The 25,704-nt window shown below is 45.0% G+C and overlaps 1 protein-coding gene across 2 annotated transcripts in view; it reads left to right on the forward strand.

Moving 5' to 3' along the window:
* Positions 1-25,704, forward strand: part of ARHGAP10 (Rho GTPase activating protein 10) — a 998,059-nt gene that overhangs the window by 693,732 nt on the left and 278,623 nt on the right. For both annotated transcript variants that reach the window (XM_078676901.1, XM_078676902.1), the window contains exon 16: positions 21,107-21,165. In XM_078676901.1, the coding sequence (XP_078533027.1) occupies positions 21,107-21,165 (59 nt within the window). The remainder of the gene's footprint in view (positions 1-21,106; positions 21,166-25,704) is intronic.

Here is a 25,704-nt window from a genome sequence, read left to right on the forward strand (position 1 = left end):
GGGAGTACTTCTTCCTCCCCAAGGCTTCAGATCGTGCAAGTATCTCCAGAGACCTCACCAGCACCGTCGCCAGTCCGACCAACCAATATCTCGCCAAGATGGCTAGGAGATATTGGAGAATGGAAGATCTGCAGAATTAACCTACCACGGTCTTCTTCAAGGTCAAGGTCACCTTTGATACAGTCTGTGCATTCTTCGGGGAGACGCGAGCATACCACACCGAGAAGGTCCCCATCGGCGAGGAGGTGATCATCACGCTCTTCTAGAAGTAGAACATCACGCCACCGATCTTCTAGAAGGCGAAGCTATAGGTCTTCTGCAGGGTCTTTGGATTCCAAGACAGACTATTCTCTGACTCTTTCCTCATCGCCTCCAAGCAGAATATCACCCATCGATGATGTACTAACCTTTAATGAGGTTCTCTGCCGTGGGGCTGCCTGAACTCCACATTGAAATGCCGGTCTCTACCACCAAGACATCGGTGATATTTGAAACCCTGCTCCAAAAGTCCTCTTCGAGACCTTTGCTTCCTCTAGTGCCTGGATTGCTGGAGCCTGCGTTACACAAGTTTCTTATTCCAGCAGCAGTGGGGGCTGTACCATCTAGGACCTCAAAGAAATATAAGTCTCCTGATAATGATCCCTTCTTCCTGATAAAGACAGTAAGGCTATGGACTCTGTAGGGAAGACAATGTGTACTACCTCGGCTTCCTACATGAAAGTAGCCAGCACCTCAGCCCTGCTAGGTCGATATGATCGCTCATTATGGGACTCACTGTCACGCTTCACAGAGAAATTCCCTAAGGAGGACAAACAAGATTTTCTTGAAATCCTGCATGAAGGTGGCCTAATAGCCAATCAAGTGATCAGTGCAGCGGCAGATGCGGCAGATCTAGCTGCACATGGCTACTCGCATGGGATCTGTGCTCGACACTCAGCTTGGCTGAGGCTCACAGGACTGAAACCTGAAGCACAGAATCGGATTCTTAACCTTCCTTTCAATGGGTCATCACTCTTCCGATCTCATGCCAATGATGAGATGTCTCGAATGAAAACCGACCTTGATACGGTTAAGGCTGTGGGTCTCAAGAAGAGGAAGGACTTAAGGCGACAGTACCGTCCTTACAACCGACGACAAAACCAACAGAGGGTTCAAACCCCTCAATGGTCCTCGCAACAATCAAGGAAGGTCACAATTGTCGCAGCGTCGTCCTGGTAGAGGTGGCAATTCAAGACAGTCCACACCAGCTGTCAAGCAACAGTGACAGAAGTGAGTGCTTGCTTCCCCTATCTTCGTTACCCACTCCAGTGCGGGGAAGTGTACGGTTTTATCTGGAAGAGTGGACAAAAATCATGCTAGACAGGTGGGTGCTGAATATTGTAAAGAATGGGTACACCATCAAATTCAAGTCCCCGCCACCTTCCATTCCTCTCCAAAAGACTGTCACCCATCGTATAAATCTCTTGAGGGAAGAGGTGTCTGCTCTACTCCTAAAGAACTCCATCGAGGAGTTCCCATGGCAACAACGTTGGCAAGGGATCTACTCCGGTTATTTTTTCTGGTCCCAAATAAAGGTACAAACAAGGAGTTCAGGCCTATAATAGATCTCAGACAAAAGTCGTCTGTCCTTACCTAGACGACTAGCTTCTCAAGAGTGTGTCTCCCACTCTTCTGCAACAGCATCTCGAGCAATGTATTCATCAGTTGCATCGGCTCGGTCTGCATGTAAACTTCAAGAAGTCCATCCTCAATCCAACACAGAGGATACACTATCTAGGCGCAACTCTAGACTCAGTTAACGCAAGAGTGTATCCTTCGGAGGAGAGACTATCATCCATTCTCCTCAAGTGTCAAACTCTCTTGAGGACACCTCAGCCACGGCCAGACAGATTTCCTCCCTACTGGGGTCTATGGCCTCGTGCATATTTCTTGTTCCAAATGCCAGGCTTCACATGAGACCTCTGCAGCAGACTTTGGAGGATCAGTGGTCCTAAATCTCCAATCGCTGGGAGGACAAGTTGTCAATACCTTTGTCAGTCCAACTCTCCATCAGATGGTGGATGCAACAGATTCATCTCATCGTGGGAGTACCTTATCAAGAGGACAGGCCTCAACAGACTCTGGTGACGTATGCGTCCCTTCATGGATGGGGCGCTCATATGGGATCATTGCAGATCCAAGGAATGTGGTCAGAGAAAGAGCAACTATACCACATAAACATGCTGGAGCTCAGGGCTGTACATCTAGCTCTCAAAGCGTTCTTCCCGTCAATATCGTCGACCTCTCTGCTTGTTCAGATGGACAACACAACAACAATGTACTACCTGAACAAGCAGGGCATAACAAGATCCTGACCCCTGTCTCTGGAAGCGCAGACAATCTGGAAATGGCTTCTGGCACGAGATATGAGAATATCTGCAGTCCACTTGCCGGGCGTCCTCCATGTTCAAGCAGACGACCTAAGCAGGCACACAACTGGGTGCTAAAACAAGAAGAGGTACAAGACATCTTCCACAACTGGGGAACACAAGACATTGATCTTTTTGCGCACGCAGAAAAACGCAAAAAGCTGTGTCTTCGCCTCCAGGTACTCGCAACCAGGGTCCAAGGGGAATACTCTGTGGATAGACTGGTCAGAGACATTACTCTACGCTTTTCCACCGATACCACTCATTCCCCTGGTGATCAGGAAGCTGTACGAGGCCAAGACAGACATGATCCTGATTGCTCCAGATTGGCCTCGCCAGTGGTGGTATCCAGACCTTCTTCACTTATCCAAAGTACCACACAGGAGGCTGCCATGTCATCTGGATCTGCTGACCAGGGTGAGCGGCAAGGTGCTCCACCCCAACCAGCCGTCCCTGAGGTTAGCAGCATGGCTCCTGAGTTCATCCAATACAGACATTTAGGCCTCTCACAGGACTGCATGCAGATTTTAAAAGAGGCTAGGAGAGCTTCTACAAGAAAGTCTTATGCTTTTAAGCGGAAGCGTTTTTTCATGTGGTTTACTGCTGAAGGTCATGACCCTATTCGAGGTCAAGAACAGGTACTGTTGCCGTACTTACTGTCTTTGGCCAAAGCAGGTGTATAGCATTCCTCCATAAAAGTTCACCCGGCAGCGATAACAACATATAGAAAGTCTCCCACTCAGGCTTCTTTCTTTGAAATGCCAGTTGTTAAGGATTTCCTGGAGGGCCTCAAGAAAGTCTATCCTCCTGTTAGGGCTCCTTCTCCTCCCTGGGAGCTAAATAAGGTCCTATCTAAACTAATGGGCCCCCCATTCGAGCCCATTCTTAAGGCTTCCCTACAACACCTGTCATGGAAGACTGCTTTTCTCGTGGCAATCACTTCTGCGCGCAGGGTAAGCGAGATACAGGCCTTATGCTCTACAGGGCCTTCTCTCGTTTTTCATGCAAATAGAGTGGTGTTACGTACTCACCCGAGGTTCCTCTTTAAGGTGGTCTCGGATTTTCACATTAACCAGTCCAGCCACTCTTCCCAATTTTTTTGCCAATCCGGACACTCCGGCTGAGAGAGCTCTGCACTCTTTGGATTTAAAACGAGCGTTGAAATTCTACCTTGATAAAACAAGGAGTTTACAAAAGTCTGACCAACTGTTTGTAAATTATGGTCTGTTGAATACCGGGTTGACTGCCTCTAAAATGTCCATTTCCAGGTGGATAGTGTCATGCATTTTGTTATCTTATCAGTTGGCACAAAAGCAGCTCCCGGGCAAGCCGAGAGCATATTCTACAAGAGGCAAAGCTGCTACAATAGCAATGCTTAAGAATATACCAATTCATGAAATTTGTATGGCAGTCACGTGGCGTTCGGTTCATACCTTCGCACACCATTACAGCCTTGATTCTTACACTCACGGGGATGCTCAGTTTGGCCAAGCATCCCTGAGAAATTTGTTTGGGTAATGTCTGTTGGTAAAATGTTTTGCTAGGCTGGTATTCGCCCGCAGGGTATGGGGATGGGCTTGCTAATTTATTCAGTGCTTATGACTATTGATGAGTATCCCGTGGAAGAGAAGGATAAGTTCATCAAAGTCATAAGCAACCCTCCCTCCTCCCCGAATACCAGACCTATATATGTACCTGTTACCCATGCTGTGATTAACTGACCTAACTGTCACCTGTGGTGCATGATTGGAGCCTGGGGGTTCCTGGAGGTCTTAAAGGCACGGCGCCAATTTTCCAATTGTTTTCCATGCAGCCTGTCTAGGCTAAACCTGCCTCTAAGATCCTGCCTGTTTTTACCTTTGAAAATAAAGGTTGTGTGTTTCAACGAAACTCAGGGCAGGTTTCTTCTTTACATATATCATATATGGTGACTTATATGTCTTTATTTGATCAAATGTAAAAGTTTTACATGCAATATGGTAGTTTTGGAGCCTAATATGGTGTTTTTCAGGCTGCATATGTATATGTATATGATCTATATATATATGGGTATTTATGTGTGTATATATATATGTAGATATATGCATATTATTGGCTATTGCTCCGGGATCCCGCATGTGGGCGGGACTATTCAGTGCTTATGACTTTGATGAGTATACCCCTGGAAGAGAACTAGGATTACAGGTAAGTAACTTATCCTTCTGGTCACATCACTTAATCTCCCCGTGCCTAACAAAATGAATGTGTTCGTCTATAACGCAGCTGATGTTCAAGTAGAGTGCTCTGATTCCTTCGGGTCAAGTTTGCGGTATATAAAACTCCCATAAAAAACGTTGCTGTCAATGTACTGAACTGAACCATCCAGCATGTTCATTCTAACATCTTCGCTGACTGCAGGGCTTTAAGTGGGCCGGGTCTCACGGGTGCTGAGCACCGGCGTTTTTTTTTAAAGGGGCATCGAAACGGGTCTCTATCGGGCTCTGTTTTGTGCCCTGGCACAGGCGGTCCGTATTTTTTCCGGACTGCGGTAACAGCAGGCAGACTGCTCACTTCTCACTAGTGGAGGAGTTATGGCATGACGTCATGCGAGGTGAGCATTGTAGGGGAAGGGGAATCCTTTAAAGAGAGTAATTTTCTCTCTGGGTTTCCCTTCTCTTTTTGAAACTCGGGAGCAGCAACATTGTGGTGGTGTCACCAGGGTTCTAAGTGGAAGTTTTTTCAATATATTCTATACAAGCCATAGTTGCTGCTTATTTTTTCTTATGCAACTAACAACCATTGACAAAGCCAATAGTCCTGACTTGTTGTAGGTATGATGTTACTTGTTGACACTGCTAAGCACAGATTTTGAGTTTACTTTTTTAAGCCACGCCCTTAAATACTCTGGTCACACCCCTTTAAGAGACCCCCAACCCCCCCCCCCCCCCCCCTCCCCCCCCAACCAGTTTTCTCATCCCACTTAAAACCCTGGCTGACTGGCATCATTCTGGGTGTCTTTCGAGGCCGCAAGATCCTTTCAGGAATCAGGCAAACTGCGTGCTGGATTCGTCGCTATTGGGGCCTGTTAAATGCAGGATTGATTGTTGCCATGTGACGCAGCGGGCTCTGTTCTTCAGGTAGGGTCTGGGCAATGGCGGGTAACTCGCAGCCTAACATGGCGCCTCCGGGGCTCCCCTCTCTGTCAGATTGTGATTTACGGACGGTGCCTTGGAGATGGGTTTTTTGGAAATGTTATTTGCCCACCTTCCCCGCAGAGAGGCTCTCAGCTGATCTTAAGATTCACCAGAGGAAATAGCCCTGCTCCTGAGCATCAGCCGAGCTGCCTGGGGAATGTTAAAGTGGCTGGCGCCCCTCCAGCAGGCACTTGAGCACGCATCATTTGCACTGTAACATTTCCAGGATATGCTAGGCAGTTATTAAAGATGCTCTGGAGCATGTTTTAATAATCATTTACACTTGGTGTTTATGAGAAATCTCCTAAGGTAACACCGGCTTGTTATCGTTCTGTTTTCGTTCAAGTTGTGAAGTAGAGACTTATTTCTTCAGTCCTTAAACAAACTCTCTCTGCATAAACATTAAAGTGTTAAGTACAAATATTGGTTCTCTGCGACCAAATTCTCTAGGTCTACTTAACGTATGATATAGAAACTTGTTTAAAAAAAATCTTTTTATTAACTGAATTGCAATGATTAACAGCACTTCACTCTGAGAAGTCTTACTCGCGTTAATTAACTTGCTGAGCTTGCCTCGATAAACTCTAAATCACAGTGACACGCAAATTTATACACCAAAGTGCTGTGACGTTTTTGTGATAAAGTTATTCTGTCATCCTATGCTATATACAGGGCCACTGGAATTACTTGGCAGGGGAGCGCCAGATTATGCGGCAAGGTTGACTAAATTATGCCGCTAGAAAAAGCAAATTATGCTGCTGCACATTTTGTGATAGTATTACTCCATTCTATTGTGGTGTTTACACAAGGTAATACTTATTGTCTGGGCAAATCTTTATCACCGTTAGTGCCAGTTTCACAACCAAATGCAGAAATAAGCAACTGAAAGATGACCAGTTAGCCTTTGCGACGGGACTTCCACTGTACGTGAATAAGTTTCCATGTTATTGATAACTTGATCTGTTTGGGCTAGAAAAAATTTTTTGTTACAATCTGCAGATTATGCAGCATATAATGGATGATGTGGCAAATGAGGCAGGTTCATAATTATGCGGGAAAAGTTGCATCCGCAGAATCACATAATTCCAGTGGCGCTGATGGGCTATATATGATATGTTCAACTGTGCTGGTATGCTTAGCTGTCTTTCCTTTGCTTTCTAGTGCTTGCAGATCTACATAGATTATAACAACCATTTGTTAGGTTTCGCCTGGCCGTAGCACGCAGTGCTCCGCCCAGGCGAAAACTTTTGTTAACAGTATGGATGTTCGTCCCGCCTCTGTTTCCCATTGGCTAGCTCCATAAATGGACGCTAGCCATTGGCAAACAGAGGCGTCCGTCATCCTGCGAGGCGACTCGTGGGCGTTTCTGAGAATTTTACTCATCCGGCCCCTTTGGTCACGTCAGTGCGGCGGTGGGCGGGGTTTCTTTTTTTTTTTCTTTCCGTGTTGTTTTCGTATTTTCAGGAGTGCCTTCAGCCGGATTGGTGTTGTTTATGTCCAGGTGAGTGCGCCCCCCTCCCGCTGTCCGTTTCGGCCCCCCCTCCCGCTGTCCATTTGCCCCCCACCCCTTCCCCCTCTGTCCGTTTGCTCGTTCCCGCCCCCCCTCCCGCTGTTCGTCTTCAGCCGGATTGGTGTTGTTTATGTCCAGGTGAGTGCGCCCCCCGCCCGCTGTCCGTTTCCGCCGCCCCACCTCCCGCAGTCCATTTCCCCCCCTGTCTGTTTGCTCGTTCCCGCCCCCCCCTCCCGTGTGCCGCCCGTGCCGGAGAGCTGAATCCCGGCAGCCCCATCAACCCCGCGTCAAATTGAATATTTCACTGTGGCATACAAAGACACTGTGCGCACCATAAGGCACCCCATCTAGGACTCAGACCTGCCTGTGTATAGGGATAACCGTTTTGCGTTCAGTGTTGTAGGACTGTGTGATGAATCAGAGCTGTCAACTTGCAAACTAGTGAAGTATATTCATTAGGCAGCACATTGATTGTGCAAAAACATGGGTAGTGGCAATATCCGCAGGTAGCCTCCAATTGATGTATATCTGAGGACAGAGTATGGATGCCTCAGGAATCTGAGCCGTGCTACGGAACACAGCAGCATCCGAGCACTGGTGATAGAGAGGCAAGGGGGTCTTACAACAATGTGCTGCGGGTGGAGTTAAAAAGGGACAGAGGTCGCTTTCACCTGCTGTCGGTGCTGATAGGTTAGCAGGGCACCTAACCTTTGCTGGTTTGCTCATTTCTTCCGAGTAGCCTGGCAAGGCTGCTGGAGACAATCTGTGGACATAGCAGCAGTGTGAACCTCCACAGTGGCTTGCAGTGTTCCAGTCAATGGCTCATGACTTGTGATCAGTAGCAGAGCAGAGAGTCTAACAGGGATCAGCACTCGGCGCTGGAGTGTGCAGTAGCACAGAATCAGCACTGGAGGGTTGATGTATGGAAGAGTTATCACTCGGCTGATATTCTGTTGCTCATTCGTGGAGATTGGGGCATACCCGCAGCCTGCCATGCGCAAGTACTTATTTTATAAGAATGATCGGGATATCGTGCACCCCCAGTAGTAACCCGGTTAATTCACATAAACGGCTTTGCTGTCTAGTGAAATTGTATGGCCCTCTATCCCCGTCTCCATTTAAAGCTGTCTACTCTTTATTGGATTATTGCACATTTGTCATGTTCGGCTTATTTAGTGTAAATAAGTGACCTGCTGTATATACGACATCCACACATGACCACCTGCTGAATTCATTTTGCTTGGCCAAATAGGGACAGGTTAACGGTCCAGATTTGTACAATGAGCGTGCTCCAAACTGAAAGGCATCCAATTAAACTGTACAGGCCTGTGCTACTTCGTATTTCCTTCCTAGTTGAAAAGTTAACAACGCCACATGCACCAGATATAAGTAGTAGTCATCTGCATTAAAATGGTATTTGTTTCGAAATATGCCTGTTAGAATTAGAATATCTGTATTACGTGATGTAGAGCCGTATGTTGGGGATTTCTGCAGCTAGTTTGGCCTCCCAGGAAAAATCGGGTTTTACACCTCATCTCCCTGGTTTACAAGATCCTATCGTTCTTTTTGTATTATGGTAAGTAAAAGAAGTGTAAGGATAGTTGGTGTTTTGTTGCTGATAATGATGTTTTATAAGTTTGTTGGTTATGGCTGTATAAGGTTATGCCTTTCTCAAAATTGTGACACTGGTGATCATGTCTTTGGGATACAAGGCATTTTTTCAGGAGACTAACAAAATAAACTAAGTGTTTTCTACATGCTCCTATTACATACAAAACAGCTGTTAACATGTAGATGGCAGGGCCCTCTTTTTTTGTAGCCAAAATGTAAAATAGCTTAATTGTGCATGGTGTCGTTTGCAGGGGTGGGTTGCGTGATGTCCCTCTCTGCACAAAAATAATTGCTCTGCCCGATTCATGCTTCCCGTCGACACTAACTCAATCACAGTTTGTCCAGTACTTTAATTGCCATGATTATGCACTCTGGCCATACCATCTCCACCCCCCCTCCTTACAGTTTTCTGTAGCCAACAATTAACTGCGCAAGCAGACCTATCAGATCGCTACATCTGCTCCCTATCTAAAAGTAACCAGTTCCTATAGCTACAGGCTATCAACTCGCACTATCCAGCACAAAGCAGTGTGAGTCTTCTAGGGAAAGCATGGTGTGTGGGAGAGCATGGTGTGTGAGAGGCAGCAGTGTGAGTCTTCTAGGGAGAGCATGGTGTGTGGGAGAGCATGGTGTGTGGGAGAGCATGGTGTGTGAGAGGCAGCAGTGTGTGAGCGACAGCAGTGTGAGAGACCTTTTATTTATGTTTTGGTTTTTGAAACATAAATAAAACGCATTGTTATCTGCAATATCATTAGCTCAAACTCGCGTAAATACGCGACCTATTGCATTGCAAATGCTATAGGTCTCGCATTTGCGAGAGATTAAGCTATTGGCATTGTAAATGACAATGCCATTTATTTTCAAAACCAACACATAAATAAAATGTCATTTACAATGCCAATAGCTCAAACTTTTCAAAAGGCGAAACCATTGCATTGTAAATGCTTGTTTTTACAGGATGTTTGCTGCAACCATTGTGCTTTTCATAGCACTGTAAATAACTTGAGGCTATGCCCCGATTTAATACTACTGTATTAACTGGCCTCAGAAGGGTGAAGGCTGAAATGGCCGCAACTGTATTCTGACTTGTGATGTGTTGGCACAGCTGTTATCTGCAATTGCTTCACTTGCGGAGTCATTTGCATTGTTGTGTGCTTGGTAGTACAAGTGCAGGGCTGCAACTGAGAAAACATGAACTCCGGGAACATTGAGAGGCAAGAGCAGCAGAAAAGAGGCTGAGTCATGAGGGGAGGTGCCATGATGAAGTGCGGTAGTGCGGTATGACAGTAGGATCAGGGTTAATGAAGGTTAACCTCAGGTCTGCTAGCACATAGGCATTATTGTTTGTAAACTCTGACTGCCCTCCACCCCTCCCCTCAAGAAATTGACAAAGAAATTAGTAAGGTTTTCCTGGCATACTATTGTTTACAAACTGAAGGTATTTTAAAGAAGCCTAGAAGGATTTGTTGCTAGGATTGACCCAGAATGTCTTAGCGCTTAATACTATTGTGATTGCTTAAGTGGTTAATGCACTTGTTAGAAGGAAATATCTTGGATGTTTACCTGCTCCAGCATACTATATGTAAGATGGATGCCAATTATGTGATGTCTATGCAACACAGCACAAGCACATAATGAGTTTGATATGACGATCCTGCAACCCTCAGGATATAAATTACAGTTATGGTAAACCGTTTATGCATCAATTCAGAAACAATTAAGGCTACTCCAGAGGCTAGTGTATACACAGAGACAGCCTTCCTAACCAGTGCAGCAGGTACTGCAAACCTTTTGAAGCCAAGGACTTGGGTCTGTCAGGCAGCAAGCATCCCAGCAGGGTCAGCAGTTTTCCAGCTCCTCTTCCTGTGCTACACTGGCCGCCAAATCATTTTTGTTTGCAGTGTGGTGCATCAGAATTTGACATTTCCTCCCAGGTTGACTATCCATCACATACGACAGATAGGTTTTACAGATTGGTCAAAATGGTCATGCCCTGCTTTTTCTTTTGCCCCACCCTCTATTCCTCCCACACCAGAGTGAATTTCAGACTAGCACCTCTCCATTCTGTTACAGGATTAACAGTTGTTACTGTCCAAGTGTGCTATTGAGTGGATTCCGGACTCGGAAAGAAGGAGGGGAGTGTTTCTCCTGCTGTTTCTGCGTTGTGAAGATTGGTTGGAGTCTTAGGTCTGGACCTTTGGCCTCGAAATGCCTTCTTGCAGAAGGACAAGTTCAGAAAGCTGTTACAGGCCCAGATTCTGTCTACTCTGGACCCTAGTGACCACAAAGTGTCCTTGGACCTCTAGGTTATGTATTTTCATATCCCCATTCTGCAGTTCCACAGATGTTGTGTAGAGTTCAAGGTAGCGCGCGCTGAGTGAATGCCGGCCCCGAGTCCCGTTCTGTAACCAGTACAGAAAGAAAAGTAACTCACGTTTGGAGTTACCTAGAAACCTACCAGGGGTTGAACCTCTCGACTGGTATGCGCCATGGTGGTCGATTGAGGTTGTGAAGACAGAGTATGTCCTAATGCAGTGGCTTAACCTGTGACGCCCTGAAGAAATTGCCTAAATTGGAATTGGCAATGAAACATGTCGGCAAGTGGAGTAGGGCTAGATAGGTAATAGCCTTTCTCTCCTTTTTTAACATCCCGCAACCAACACGAAATTGACAGAATAAAGCTTAGCTCTGTGTTGTTTGTGTGGTTTTTATATGTTTGTTGTTTGACACAGTTTACGTGTTTTCCGTTCGTTCCCACACACTGCATTCCCTCACAAACACTGTTTTGTTTGTTTTATGGACACAAGTCTTTCTTTTGAGCTTGATGGTGCCAATGATGAGAACAGGGCAATCCTGGTGAGTACCTGCCAGGTTCCCGTTGGTGGTTCGCCCGTGAGGCGCCATCTCGCTCACACACACTTTATTTCTACCTACCTTAATTTGGCACTAAGGTGTGTGTTTTTGTTGGTCTCACAACTGTTTTTTGTTTCCATGGGATTGGGCATATGTTTTAAAATAGGGCATAACATGGATGTACCTCCTACCTCATTTATTAAAAGAGAGGAGTGATTTGCAAAAGATTTGCACGTGATGGTACACCATTAAGTGATTTATGAATTGATGCCGTTGTGGTCTAGGTCCTGTTTTGTGAATATATAATTGAGTGGAGGGCGACCTATGACTATTGTTCCCTCTTAGCTCCTTGTTGTTAATCATAGAGTTCAAGGTAGGCCAAGAGCCTTTGCAGGTTTCTGTACTCCCGTTCAGCCTCACAAGTGCGCCTTGGGTGTTAACTAAAGTGATGGTGTTGGTTGTTGCTCATCTTCAGAGATTTGGATGCAAGTACTCCCATACCTCAAAGACTAGCTGTTGAAAGTGGGCCCACCACAATCCGCCGTTAGCCACCTCCTGATTATAGCGAATCTCTTGGCATGGCTGGGGTTCACTTTCAACAAACCTAAGCCCTACCATACTCTTTTGCAGAGGCTTCCATTCAATGGGGCTGTCCTGGACAGAATGCAGTTCATGACCTTCCCTCTGTCACAATGAGTCCAGGAGTTTTGGTCTGTGATTCCAATTTTTCAGTCTTGATCCTGGAACATAGTGAGAATAGCTCTGAGGCTTGTTGGCCTCATTCACATGCATCCTCCTCGTCAGCTCTGCCAAGTGGCACATACATGCTTTGAAATGGAATTTGAAGTTCCAACAGGCCCAGCACAGGGGCAATCTGGCAGATGCCATCCAGGTCTCAGAAGACAGCTTGAGATTTGCAGTGGTGGTAGCACATACACAATTGGTGCAGCAGCTGGCCCCTCTCTCTTTTCCATGAGCTGATCGTGGTGACAGGCATGAACGTGCTGGGCTGCAGAGGTTGCTTTAGCAAGGTGGAGATCGGGGAATTCTGATCTACGGCAGAGGGCTGCCTCAACATCAGTCTGCTGGATTTGTGGGTCATTTGTCTAGCTCTGGAAGCCTTCCTGCCACCCATTAATGAGAGGCTGATTGGGGCTCTATTGGACAACACCATCACCATGTGATACTGCAACAAGTAGAGTGGGGTGATGTTTAGTGTCCTGTGTCAGGAGACTGTGCTTCTCTGGGGTGGTTGAACTGCCAGGCTATTTTTCTGATCTCAAACCTCCTGGCACAGTTCCTGAATACCAGAGCAGAATAACCGAGCAGATCACGAGTGGTGACGGCATCCCAAGGTGGGGCAAGGTGTCTTCCAACTGTGGGGGAAATCCTTGGCAGATCTATTTGCCACTGTGGTTAACACGTAGTGTTAAGATTTTTGCACATTGAAGTTTAGATGAAAACACTTGTTAGGAAATGTATTCTGGTTGGAATGGAACACAGGGTTCCTGTATGCTTTCTTGCCCCTGCCTGTCTTTCCCCAAGTTTGATAGAGATCTGGAATGACCGGGGTCAAGTCATCCTTGTCAAGCCCATTTGGGCCAGGAGCGTGGTACCTTGACTTTCTGGACATGAGCATCTGTCCTCCAATCAGGCTACCACTTTGGGAGTACCGTCTCAACAACAGTGCACTGTCCTCCAACTGTATCTATGCTATCTACAGCTACAAGCAGCAGCAAATGACGCCATTTGATCTGCCACCTGAAGTGGTGCTTGTCATCCTTGTCACCAGACTCCCTTCAACAAAATCCATTTATGGTGGGTGCCGGGACCAAGTTGTTGTATGCAGTAGCGTTCGCAAGACTGACCCCTGTTTTGTTTGCATCTTTAGCCCAGCAAGACCTTGCTGTGGGCACTATTAAAGGTTATTTGGCAGCCATTTCAGACTTCCCTACTTTGCTGGACAAACAGTTGTTGTTTAAATCACCTGTTGTGATGGGATTTATTAAACGTTTGGCACATATGTTCCCTCCCAAACCGTTTGTGGTGACACAGTGCCACAAGCACTAAAGGTGAGATAATATGAACCACCTGGTCTACGGATATTATCCCAAAAAAATGTGGACCAGAAGAGCAGACTAGGAAACTAGGGCATTCTGTTTTAAAATCTACCAAGTCAAAATACCCACACATAATTAGTGATTCAGTACATAGGAAGAATGAATCTTTTGGATCAAGCTATAAAATAAACCATTTCACGGGCCCCACCAACACAATGAACTTTGGAAATCTTTACATTAATTTCAGTAAACCCACCTGTACCAAGCAACAGTTCACTACCACAACCACATTACACCAACTTTATCACCAGGGCCATACCTCAGCACTTCATAACTCACAGCAGGATAAGAAACTTTTGCTCACAGAAGAATGAATTTGCGATTTGTTCATGGAATATTCCTGCAATCGAACAACATAAATTGCAGTGAAGAAAATTAATTACGTTTCTAAGCAATCATCATGTGGTCTGTCTCCAAGAATTATGGAAACTGGACACTTAATCTAGCTAATTTTTACACACAAAGTTTTTGCCAGAAAATGTTCCCTGGGCCGTACCCATTATGTTTAAAAAAGTACTGTAATTCACTCAAAATCAAACCACATGTATGTTAATCGTCCTTCTAGACCATGAAAATCAAACCCAGCTGCTGTTAGTGAATATCTATTTGCCAACAATGCTAATAAAAAGCAGGTCTAAGCTTTATCTTGTTCTTGAGGAACAAGAGTCCATCCTGGAATAATATGCCATGTGTGAGACGATCGTCACGGGTGACTTTTAATGATGATCTACTACTTCCATATCGGAATGATATACCAACAGAGGTCTTGCCAGACTCGGCCTGTAAAATTGACCTTCCTCAAACATTGGATTCACTAAATAAGAAGTCACCAAAATGTAATTATACGTGCAAGCTACTCTTTGAGATCAGATGAAGTGCGCTGAATGGAAGATTCACGAATGACCAGCCAGAAAAACCAATATTCACTAAACAAATTCAAAACGCAAAATCCGTTTTACCGTACTTCCGTATACCAAAGTCCATGTGTGCAAGAATTTTCAGATGACCTCCAGGAAAGAGACAGATCATGACCTCCAGCAAATAACGTTGTACAATGACTTTCAGCAGCTAAAGAAACAATCTGACAAAGGCAGCCTAACTTTGATACACTGTAGCGCAATTAGACATAATATGGGTCTTCACTCCAAGTCATTCTTGCAAATTAGTTAATAGTTCATTATTTCGTGACTCAATAAATTGAATAACCACCCTTCTGGTTTGATGCCTGGAAAACATTGTTAAACATGATTTTCAACTTCATCTCCATTAAATTAACAGTAGGCATACTTACTAACGTGACGGGCTTCACCAGTTAATATTCTTTGTAAAAAGACAACACCGAAAACAGCTGAGGTACTATTTAAAGTGTCCACAGACTTCATATCGAGATTCCCTGATCAAATGCAATAAAGGCCCGTTATTGCAGAACAACAAAACCTATAGGAAGGAGATGTCAGCCTGGACTCAAGTGATTGGTGCTATGAAATCAAATAATGCTAAATACTCTCAGCTGTGGTTGGCTGTCGAATCGGGGCACGTAGGAAAGCAAATTAATATTTTATACTAAATGAATCTGAAATACGTACATTAACGACCACTACTCAATATGGCAACCACTTCATTCAGTAGGGGTATACTAACACTTCATTAGTCATTTCACAAAAAATGTCACGCTGTTAATTAAAACAAAAAAGATGATCTTCATGAGCAGCAGCCCCAAATGGGATACCTATTGATGTTTTAAACTCTGACCCCGCCCATATGGAGTTTATTACTTTATAGATTACTTTTGTGTGCACTTCAAACAGATCATGTTCCTTCATCATGTAAGTGGGCATTAATCCACTCACTTCAGAAGAAATGGTCCAAAAATTACCAAAAACGATTGCTTTATAACCCTTCTTCGTTGTGGAGGAAAGTTATTTGGAAAATACATCATGGACAAACTTTATGCTTTGTCAACCAGTAATAACCTACTTTCATCCAGCCAATCTGGATTTCATACAAGCTGTTTCACTATTGAAAATGTAGTCGCTCTTCAACTATGAGTGGACAAATCAACAAAGAAAAACTTTCCACTCTTTGTGTGTCGCATAGATTACAGTCCAGCAGAGTTTGTGATAAACTATCAAAATGAGGAACTGACTATACTTTATTGCATTTTTTGATAGCATTACATGCTGAAATTTGGTTGAGAATTAAATTGACTAAGATGTTTCCTTCTCCAAAGATGATGACAATAAACTGCCTAAAGCAAGGAATGCATCCTGACTCCTCTTCTTTGTTCCCTATAAATCTATGACTTATCATTGGATTTAGATTGTGTCGCAGGCTTACCAGCAAAAGTAGTTACACAACCCATCACTTATTTGGCCAATGTGGATGATGTAATCAGTTTGTCGTTAACGCCATCGAGTTTCCAAATTCAACTCTTAAAGTTACATCAATATAACTGTGACAATGATTTTAAAATAAACCTAGTGGAAATGAAAGTTTTGTCCATTTGGCAAAACTAGCAACAGTCGCTGTGGAAAAGAGCGGATAAACAAATTGAACATGTAAATACAAACAATTATTTGGGAGTAACTACTGATAATAAGCTGTCATGGTCTTATCATTTTTAAGCCAAGAAAGGGAAAGCATGTAAAACTACTAAATCAATAACAACGTTTTCAAATATCTATGGAGGTCGCTCTATTGGACAATCATTCCTTGCAGGCAACTAAAATCTTATTCTATCACTTATATATGCTTCTTTAGTTTTCAAAATACAGACAACCAATGAGTTGGATAAAATCTATATGAGAGAGATAAGATCTTTATTTTACCAACGTTGAGCCACACTTAAGTCTAAATTACAGCTCGAACTGTCTTCAATCTCATTGACAACTTTGCATATTGGAGCAATGTTACCCTACATATACACTTGCAATTCAGCCAAAGCAAACCCCTTAAAAAAGCTAATAGTAGATGAATTTAAAAAAAAGAGTGTTGGATACACCACAGACATGAGCCCAGCAACTATTAAAAAAAAGGCGTCCGGCACTAGCTGCCCTTATAAAGATGACTTACCCAGAGCGTAAGGTTCTCATATGGACATTTTTAAAGACCAATAACAGACTGAATGATTTGCCCAAGCTACAGTCCCATAAGCAGTCAGATTACACAATTGACAACTAACTCTCTACTAGTCAGAAAGAACTGTACTCCAGATTAGAGGCTGCTAGTAAAATAAGGTACTTATAATTCAGACTCCTATACATACAGCTTGCTCAATTTTAAGGTTCTTGGAACACGCACTGCTTATCCTCAATGAAATGCAAGCTTTGCTACTGTGAAGAAGAGTCAGTTGGTCACATCATCTGCTTCTGCACCTCCATATTGGACTTCGATAAAAAAGAGTTTGCGGACATTGTTTAAACTCTGACTGTTCAAGAAACAATCCAGTACTGCTTTTCCTCAAATTATCGGGAAGCTCACTGAATTTCTGGAACTTTCTCTTCTTCTTTTACAAAAGTCTATTAACTAAAAGTGTTCAAGCATTGTAGTTATATGTAATGCTTTTATTATTTTAATTGATATGTTTTGTATAGAATACACTTGCTTACTTACACAGTGGAACCATACCTTTGTCAGGACTTTTCTTATCGCTACATTCTTTGAGATGATGGATAGCTACTTGCTGCATCTCCTGATTTTAAAGACCATCTTCCTGATTTAGATTATATGAGTTCCTGGCATAACTTCAGGCACTTTCACTGCATCTTCCCTACACCACCTTCCCATAGCTAGTAATCCATTGCTTTGCCTTCGTTTTTTTCTGAGGTGAGGAATGTGAGGTTTGCAGCATCCATCAGCAGAACATGTTACATACCTTTGTTTACGCTCTTTCTGGTGGAGCCTCTATTTAACCATAGAGTGGCCTAAATTGTTCCATAATTAGTATTCAGCACAAGGGCTCTAGCAATTGTTCATGCCCTGTGTCTGAGGGCGTACAAAGAGACAAGCAATACACTGATATCTGCGCACAGGGGTACGCTTGTATGCAGCCCCACTCCATCATATCCAGGGCGATGTGGAGTCAGCAAGGAGTCACATAGCTCACCTAGCTGTGTTCTGGAGCACTACTATGGAAAAAGATTTCTGGATCCAGGCTCACACCTGGGGAGTATTCTATGGTTGAGGAATCTATGGTTAGGAAGAGTATCCACCAGAAAGAGGGTTATCTAAGGTAAGTAAATTGTTCATCCTATATAGATACAGAGACTCAGTTAACCAACACCTGAGTATCCCTTCCTATGCTTTGATAATCTGATATGTCTTGCCAGGGGAACGCTGTATGAACATCAACAAGTTTTCATAGCGAGGGCATCACTCAAAGAAAATTACCAATTATCTATGAAGAGGAATCTCCTTCCCAGCTAAAGCTCCTGCTGTGTGAAATGCTCTTGCAACTTAACTACGCCGTGAAGATATCAAATCATTTCGGAGAAATTAAAAAACCTGGCTTTTCAAGCAGGCTTACAGAGAGTCAGAAATCTGGATTATTCTGGTGGCCCAGATCTTCACTTTCTGTCAATCCAGTCTCTCAGCATGAGCGGTGCGTCCATTAGGTCATGAGGGCGTAGCCCCTCCCGCCCTCAGCTGCCTCGGCGTCTCTGAACTTAAGTAAACTGGATCGGTTTACTTAAGTTCAAAGACGCCGAGGGAGAACTGACAATCATGTCAGTCAGCATGATGTGAGACCGCCCACTCCCTTCAGAGTCTGAAGGGGGTGGGCGGTCTGGCGTCATGTTGACTGACATGATTGTCACCAGGGCAACAGGCAGCAACACAAGTGCGCATGAGTGGGGACGGAGGGTGAAATTTTTACAAGTGCCCACTCATGCGCACTTGTGTTTGCGCTTTTTTGCGCATGCCCATTAGGAGCCCTTCGGACTCCTAATGGGCGTGCTGCGGGCGAAGTGTAACCTGTGCCCCAAGCCAATCCTGGCGCTGCAGCAGTGCCGGGATTGGGTGAGAGGGGCTGCCAGTCCACTCCTGCCATTCGTGACCCGTGACGTGAAGGCGCCAAGGGGAGCAGAGGTGGCGCGGACCCGGACCGGCGGTGAGGTAAGTTTTGTTAAAATGTATATTTAATTCCCCCCCACGGGCCTTCCCCCCCCCCCCCCCCCCCACCCCCGCCAGCCGCGGCTGCCTGTAGTATACATTTAATTGCAAATAATTTTTTTATTTTGTTGAAAAAAACAGGAAAATATTTAATTGAGGTATTCCTGCCTTGCTTTCGTATGCTCCACCTTGGTACTTCTGTGCACTGCGGGGTCATCAGTGGCTTGCATTAGCTTTGCTGTTGTAAACATACTTTTTACAATAGTATAACCGCAAATTGGTTTGCCTCTAGGCTCTTCTGTCTGTCTGGCTTCGGAGGGCATTTTTTGCACTATGTGTTCATGTCTGCCGTTTATGTTTATGCCGTGTGTGTCCTGTCCATTGGGCCTAACCCCTATCTTAGCTTAACAAACACGCGTCAGGTCTCAGGAGCCCACTTACCCATGCTTATTGCTACATTTTGCTACAGAAGCCTCAGTCAGGCGTTCTGTGTTCTTTGCCGGCAGTAATACCCAGGGCGTCCCTGCTACGCCACCTCTGTATCGGTTGCAGGAGTCACACATTATATGGGATCACTTTAGTAATTGTGCCTGTTTCTGATGAATGTGTCTTGTTACATTTGTAGTTATGCTCTACGTACAGTTGTTGTTGTACACATAGACATTATAAAGGTTGGGTGTCACAGACTCCAAAGTGCAGATGGCTAAAAGGCCAAATTCTACTGAGATGGCACACAGGGAAGGGCCCTTTCATGTCTGCAGGGAGAGTAGGATTCTCTAGGCACCACAATGCAAATTATCGCAAGCTTAAAAAATATACCTGGCAGATGTATAACCTGAATGGATGGCTATAAAAACATGAACAAATGTGTGACCTGTGTCAAACTGCCGAGACTGGCACATGGCAGCAGACAAGGCTTTGTGCTATATGTCACCTATAGGGGCAAGACCACAAGTACCAGAATGCAATATGATGAGAGGTAACAAGATGTCACATGCTCCCCAGGGTATCTTGGCAGCTATGAATACTTCTTATGTGATAGTGTTTTTTTGTGGTGTGGACAATGTTTGGGGAGGCGTTGCTGCTACTCTGCCATCTAAGTGTAATCTGTGCTATGGCAAATCTCTTTTTATGTTCACGAGCGAACCGTGACTAGTGTGCCTGGTTTATACCTGGTCCACCATAAACGACTCGACGCTCCAATTTCGGTCTACTTTCTAGAAACGCCATCACATTCAAAAACATACACATAATATGCCGTAGGATGTTAAAGCCGGGCAGGGCAGCAGAGACGTTCCGGTGCAGGCATGGTCTAACTCTAGTTGCAATTGATATGTGCATAGAAGCAGAATTTGTGTAGATCTGTGGGATGTGGTACAAGCGGATAATGGTGCAGGCAGCTGTGGTGTAGCATCCAGTGGGTGCCGGCACAGGCAGTAATGATGCAACAGTTTGCGGCACAGCCATGCGGTGGGTGCAGGCAGATTTGAAACAAGCTGTCATGGTTCAGAAAGTCATGGATGGGGGCAGATATTCTAAGTGCACGTATTGCTCTATTAGCCTTGCTGCTTCCTCAAATTTGCTTGAAAAGCACAATTTATCCACTCTTTTGTTCAAAATTTTCTCGGGGGAGTACCCCCCCGTCCCCCGTCCCCCACCCCCGAATCCCCCATAGGTTGTTCAGGCTTGCTTGCTGCACTCGCTTGTCGCGGGGCAGTACACCAATAATTTTACGCCTCACCACTTTCAAATGTCACCAGCCACCACTGTCTCTCAGTACCAAGAAACAGATGGTGTATGTGCACTTTAGACGTTTTGTTAGCATATCCTTACTTAAGAGGTAAGGTCCCCCTCTGTCTTTTTTCGTGATGCTAATCTGCCGCTCTCAGAAAGAGTGTGGTGGGCATAACCTCTTATGTTCCACTTCTGACATGTTTCATTGGGATGATTGAAGTTCCAGTTCAAGAAAGTGCTAAACCAAGACCCAGGAAACAAAAGGGTCCCTGGTACAAATTATCGGGATCAACCAAGACCCGCCTGCTTCCCTCTCTATTCCAGATCTAAGATGTCCCAAAAAACAAAGTGAGGTGAGTATCTGTGCCAGCGCTTGAGGAACATCTGACCTCTTACACTATGATTTTGAAATCTCTGATAATATATTATTGTACATATATTTGCTTGATGGATTATTTGATGGTAAAACTTCAGTATAGCTAACCAGAGCGTCTGAATATACAGCACTGCATTGTGGAAGCCCCCCTCTAGAGTGAACGCGACAGCAAGCTAATACACTTATTTAACTGTCTTTTCATTGTCTTCCAGGAGCCTTCCTGAGCCCCTCATGACGCACAGGCTATACGGCGACTTCATCATTCCTGCCAGTAAATATTTAAATATTATATACTGCTGATTAACTGTGTAGTCCATTGCAAGTGTTCTGTGAGTCATTGGTTAAAGTGAAGTGTAATTTCAGCCACTACAAAAGAGATCTGCCATACGTATTCAGGTCAAAAGCTTTGCAAGAGTGCTGTGCAACATTTTAGTACTGCTGCAAGGAGAAAAGCTAGCTGTGAATGACTGTGATCATTTCAGTCCCACAGAGGCACAGTTTTAATTGGTTGAGAACAGAGGTAAGAGAGCAGATATTTACCGTGCCCTGTGCCCTCAGTATCATTTTTTAAAACTAAATGTTATTTTGAGTAATCCCCTTTCTGATTAGGGCTCCTAACTCTACATTCCTTACATTTTGAATATTCCTCAGGCATCATACTCGATCCAGAAACCTTTTCTGCAGTACCTATGCACGCCAGTGGGTGGCACCAGGCGTCTCCACTCCCAAAATTAAGTACACAGCCTATATAGGTGCCACTCCTGTGTGGTGATGTCAGTTGCTTTCTATCCGAGCTACTAAACGTGGATCTTGAGCTACTTTTCATCTCTTTGAGACTTATCTACCTAAATTCAACAGTGTGTATTGGAAATGTCTCCTCCCAAGATAACAGATTCAAACTCTTTAAGGTCTATTACAAACAGATATCTGTGACAGATCCTCATCAGGTTTGCCTGTGGTGCCGGGGTCAAGTCACCACTCTAAGGCCTGTAGTGATGGCACATCGATGAACCCGAAGGCCACACATCTGTACATCGCCAAGCATCCACATCATGACCTGTACAGGCCCAAGGGTCAGTCTCAGTCCTGTTCCGAGTCTAGAAGTCGAAGAAAAAACATTAAAAAAAATCTCTTCCACCCACTCTTGTACCCCTGAGAAGGCACAAGGGTGTTGTCATGCCTCTCATTCTTGCTTCAGAAGTCTGTAGATGTTGGAGCCTATCCCTCAACTTATTAGTGGACAATCTGAGTTTCCAAGGCTTTTCGGTCACTGAGGCAAATCAAGGAGTTCCACGAGGCCATGCTCCAACTCTTTTTCAGAATCACTACCCAACTCCCTCTGGCGTACCTTCAGGCTGCAAGGAGCCGGGAGGCTCTCCATCTGGGATACCATCAGCAGGTGCGCCCTCTGCGCTAGCTGGACCTCCTGAACCAGTTACTGGGCCATCTCAGGCACCTGTATCGGCACACCCTATGACTCTTTAACCCACTCCAGTTCCCAGAACTTTGACGCCCATGCAGACTTCTTCAGCGCTAGAGGACAAGGTGCCCAATTTGAGCTCTCTCAGTCAGTGCTAATACATCACCTTTTGATGTCCCGCTTGGTTATTGCTTAACCACAACCTTTTGCCATTCACCCACTTAGTGTCCCTCTTCAGCATGGCGGGTCCCACAAATTAAATTCCTTGTTCAGGATAGATTCCTAATAAAGACTTCAATGCAGGTGGTCAAATTGGCCAACCCTACCACGAGGAAAATGAGCATGATGACCTCAAGGATGCCAGCGACCTAGACACTTATTCTGACCTCATCTCACCACCTGGTCCCGCCACTGAGGAAAATGCCTCCTTTGCCATAATCATGCGGAGTATGTAACAATAGACGGGTCAACCATTTAACCCTTAGAACCAGTGTCTCATTGAAGAGAAGCAGAGACTTCCTGTCTCCTCCCTCTTCTTTTGTCTTGCCACAGGTGGTACCTGCTCGCCATCAAAACAGTGTTCCTCGTTGCCATAACATCGGGACCGCAAGTGAGTGAGCATCAAACTCTCTGTGTCAACCCTTCTGTACACAACTTTGTTCCCGGACAAACTGGTTCTGCAGATTCGAGCATGTTTATTGTTGAAGGTTGTGATGCCTTTCCATGTTGGTCAAAACATCAACTTGCTGGTGTTTCTTATTATGCTTTACCCCTCTAAGAATGAGAGATTACAGTGCTTGGACCCCTGAAGAGTGCTGAGCTATTACATTGATTGTTCCAGAGCATGCCGAGTAGACGATCAGCTCGTTGTCGGGTTCACTGAGGCACAGAAGGAAATTCCGTGCAGAAACTGATCTTCCCCCACTAGATCATGCTCTGCATTAAGATCTGCTTTGCTTTGGCCAAAATGCAGCCTCTGGAAAGTCTGAGTGCTCATTTCACCAGAGCCAAAGCTGCCATCACTGCATTGGCCCGCGGAGTTTGTGTTCTGGTCATGTACCAGGCAGCTAAATGGTTGTTACTCCAAACATTCACAAAGCACTACTGTCTGGAAAGCCAGGTTCACTGAGGGAGACATTTTGTCCATTCGGCCCTACAGTACTTTTTAGTTTGGGTCCATTTACAGACCCATCTCCAACATTTGTACTGCCTTGTTATCTATTCAAAAGGTGAGGAATTTACATTTAGTAATCTCTATCAGAAAAAACAGTTACTTACCTTTGGTAAAGCTTTTTCTGGTACAGACTCTATCCAACTCTAGACTTCTCACTGATCCTCCCAGCCTCCCCGTTCTGTGAATTGGACTCCATCCATTATTAGGATCCCAATTCTATGAACCTACACCCAGCTAAAAATCAGTGTGCTGCTGGGGCTCTGCGCCTGGCAGCACAGACAGCCTCCAAAGCAGCTCACGCCAACGTGTGAGAGTGGCGCATATATAGGCTCCGTACGTCATTCTCGAAGCAGAATGACGTCGATGAGGAGCCTCACTTTGCCAGCCCTCTCTGCTCATGTCACAGGTGAATTACAGTTTTCCAGCAAATCCAGGTGCAGCTCCCACGGATCCAAATGCAGTTCCAGAGGATCAGCCCGAGGCACCAGTCCTCTTAACTCAACCAGTGCCACAGGTCCCAATTCAACACTTTCTCCTGTCTTGCTTCTGACCATTTCATCTGGGCCTTCAGTATGGGCTGCGCTTCTCAGGATCCTCCCACCAGAGGATTCACCCAGCAGGCTTCTTCCAGGAAGAAGTCATGGTTGGGATCCATAGGCACCAACAAAGAGACCTGTAAAAGAGAGCATAATAAAGGCACACAACCAGCCTGGCTCTACCAGGAAAACTGGACATTATGAGAAGCTAACATTTGCCCAGCTAAGACTCTTCCCACAGAAAATGTTTATCATAGCTGCAAGGGAGCTCTCCACCCGAGCTTATTGTAGGAGCAAATGAATGACAGTCTGCCGTTGGGCACTAGAACATCAACCCACTCTCTGCATGATGCAAGTTATTTTTTCGCGTCACTTAGAATAAGAGAGGTATGCAGGTGACATGTGAAACAACTTGCCGCCATTAGAGCTAGCAGAACAAGCCTGGGGAGTCCAGCTCTGCACCCAGCAAGGCAGTAAGGAAACATCTGATGAGCTTAATGCATCTGTTTCCTCTATTCCACAGCCTTTGGTCCTGATCAGGCTGAGAATTAAACCTTTTGAGCTGTTGGCCTTCTCTGACAGGAGGCCTCCTCCTTGGAGGACTTCTGTTTATGAAGTTGGCCATGGGCGTAAGTGAGCAACAAGCTCTCTGTCCTCTTCCCTCAAACTTGACTCCCACACCTGCTGTCATTTGTGGAAGGTAACAAAGAGATGGGAGTGAGAGGTAGGTAGAGTAGCGGATGGGTGTCTTCTGGTGATGGATGTAATTTGTCATGTTCGAAGAACATGTTATGTGAGCAACTGAGTCTGGAAGGGTTAGGAGATGAGGTTGAGTGAAGACTCTGGGATGTGAACTGAGGTTAGGGTTGTGTCAAAATTCCCACCCTGCCATCACTTGAGTGAGGCGGGAATGAGATGAGAATGAGACTAAGTATGTGAATGATTATCTTTTCGTTGTAAAGATTATTTCTGAATTACTTAAATTGTTATTGTATGTGTGGAAACACTTTTGGCTATGGAAATGGTTAAGGCGGTTGTAGGGTTAAGGTTGAGTGATCAGGGTGGTAGTGGGAGGCGGAGCTAAAATCTTATCATCACTTGTGAATGTCATGTGTTTTCAATTTTTTTGCAGTAGTCGCTTTTTCACCTCAATCTGCACTGACTTCCTAGTAACCTTTTTGTTTTTAGGGTATGCTTACGCTCAGCTGTTCGCATATTCGTCCAGGTCATTTGCAAGGCCCTGGCTTGCCTAAGAATCATTGTCACAGTGCTTGGCCTCAGACATCCTTTTATTCCTAATTATAAGAAATACGCCTTTATTTGTACATACAAGGAAGGAAGTAATTACAAGTGTCGCTACTGATGCTTGAAGCCATTGCTGCTCTCCCTTTTCTCTGAAATCTGACTCTGTTACAAGACTGTGCCTGTTGTCCTGATTCCTGAAAGAGGCAGCTACTGTTCGATGCTGGCACCTTCAGCCTCTCCGCGCACTATTGTTCGGAGTGTGTAAAACCAGGCGTGAGTGGGAGTAGAAACTGCACCCGACTGGGGGGTAACTGGCGCTGAAAAGGTGTTCGAGACCGGTGTGCCACCTTCCGGATCTGTATTTATCACTCCTCCTTACATGGTGTCTCACATTCCGGGCAGGTGTAAACAGACACCATCAGGAGACACCTTAAA

The sequence above is a fragment of the Lissotriton helveticus genome, chromosome 2_1 (genome assembly GCF_964261635.1).
Source record: "Lissotriton helveticus chromosome 2_1, aLisHel1.1, whole genome shotgun sequence".
Classification (NCBI taxonomy): domain Eukaryota; kingdom Metazoa; phylum Chordata; class Amphibia; order Caudata; family Salamandridae; genus Lissotriton; species Lissotriton helveticus.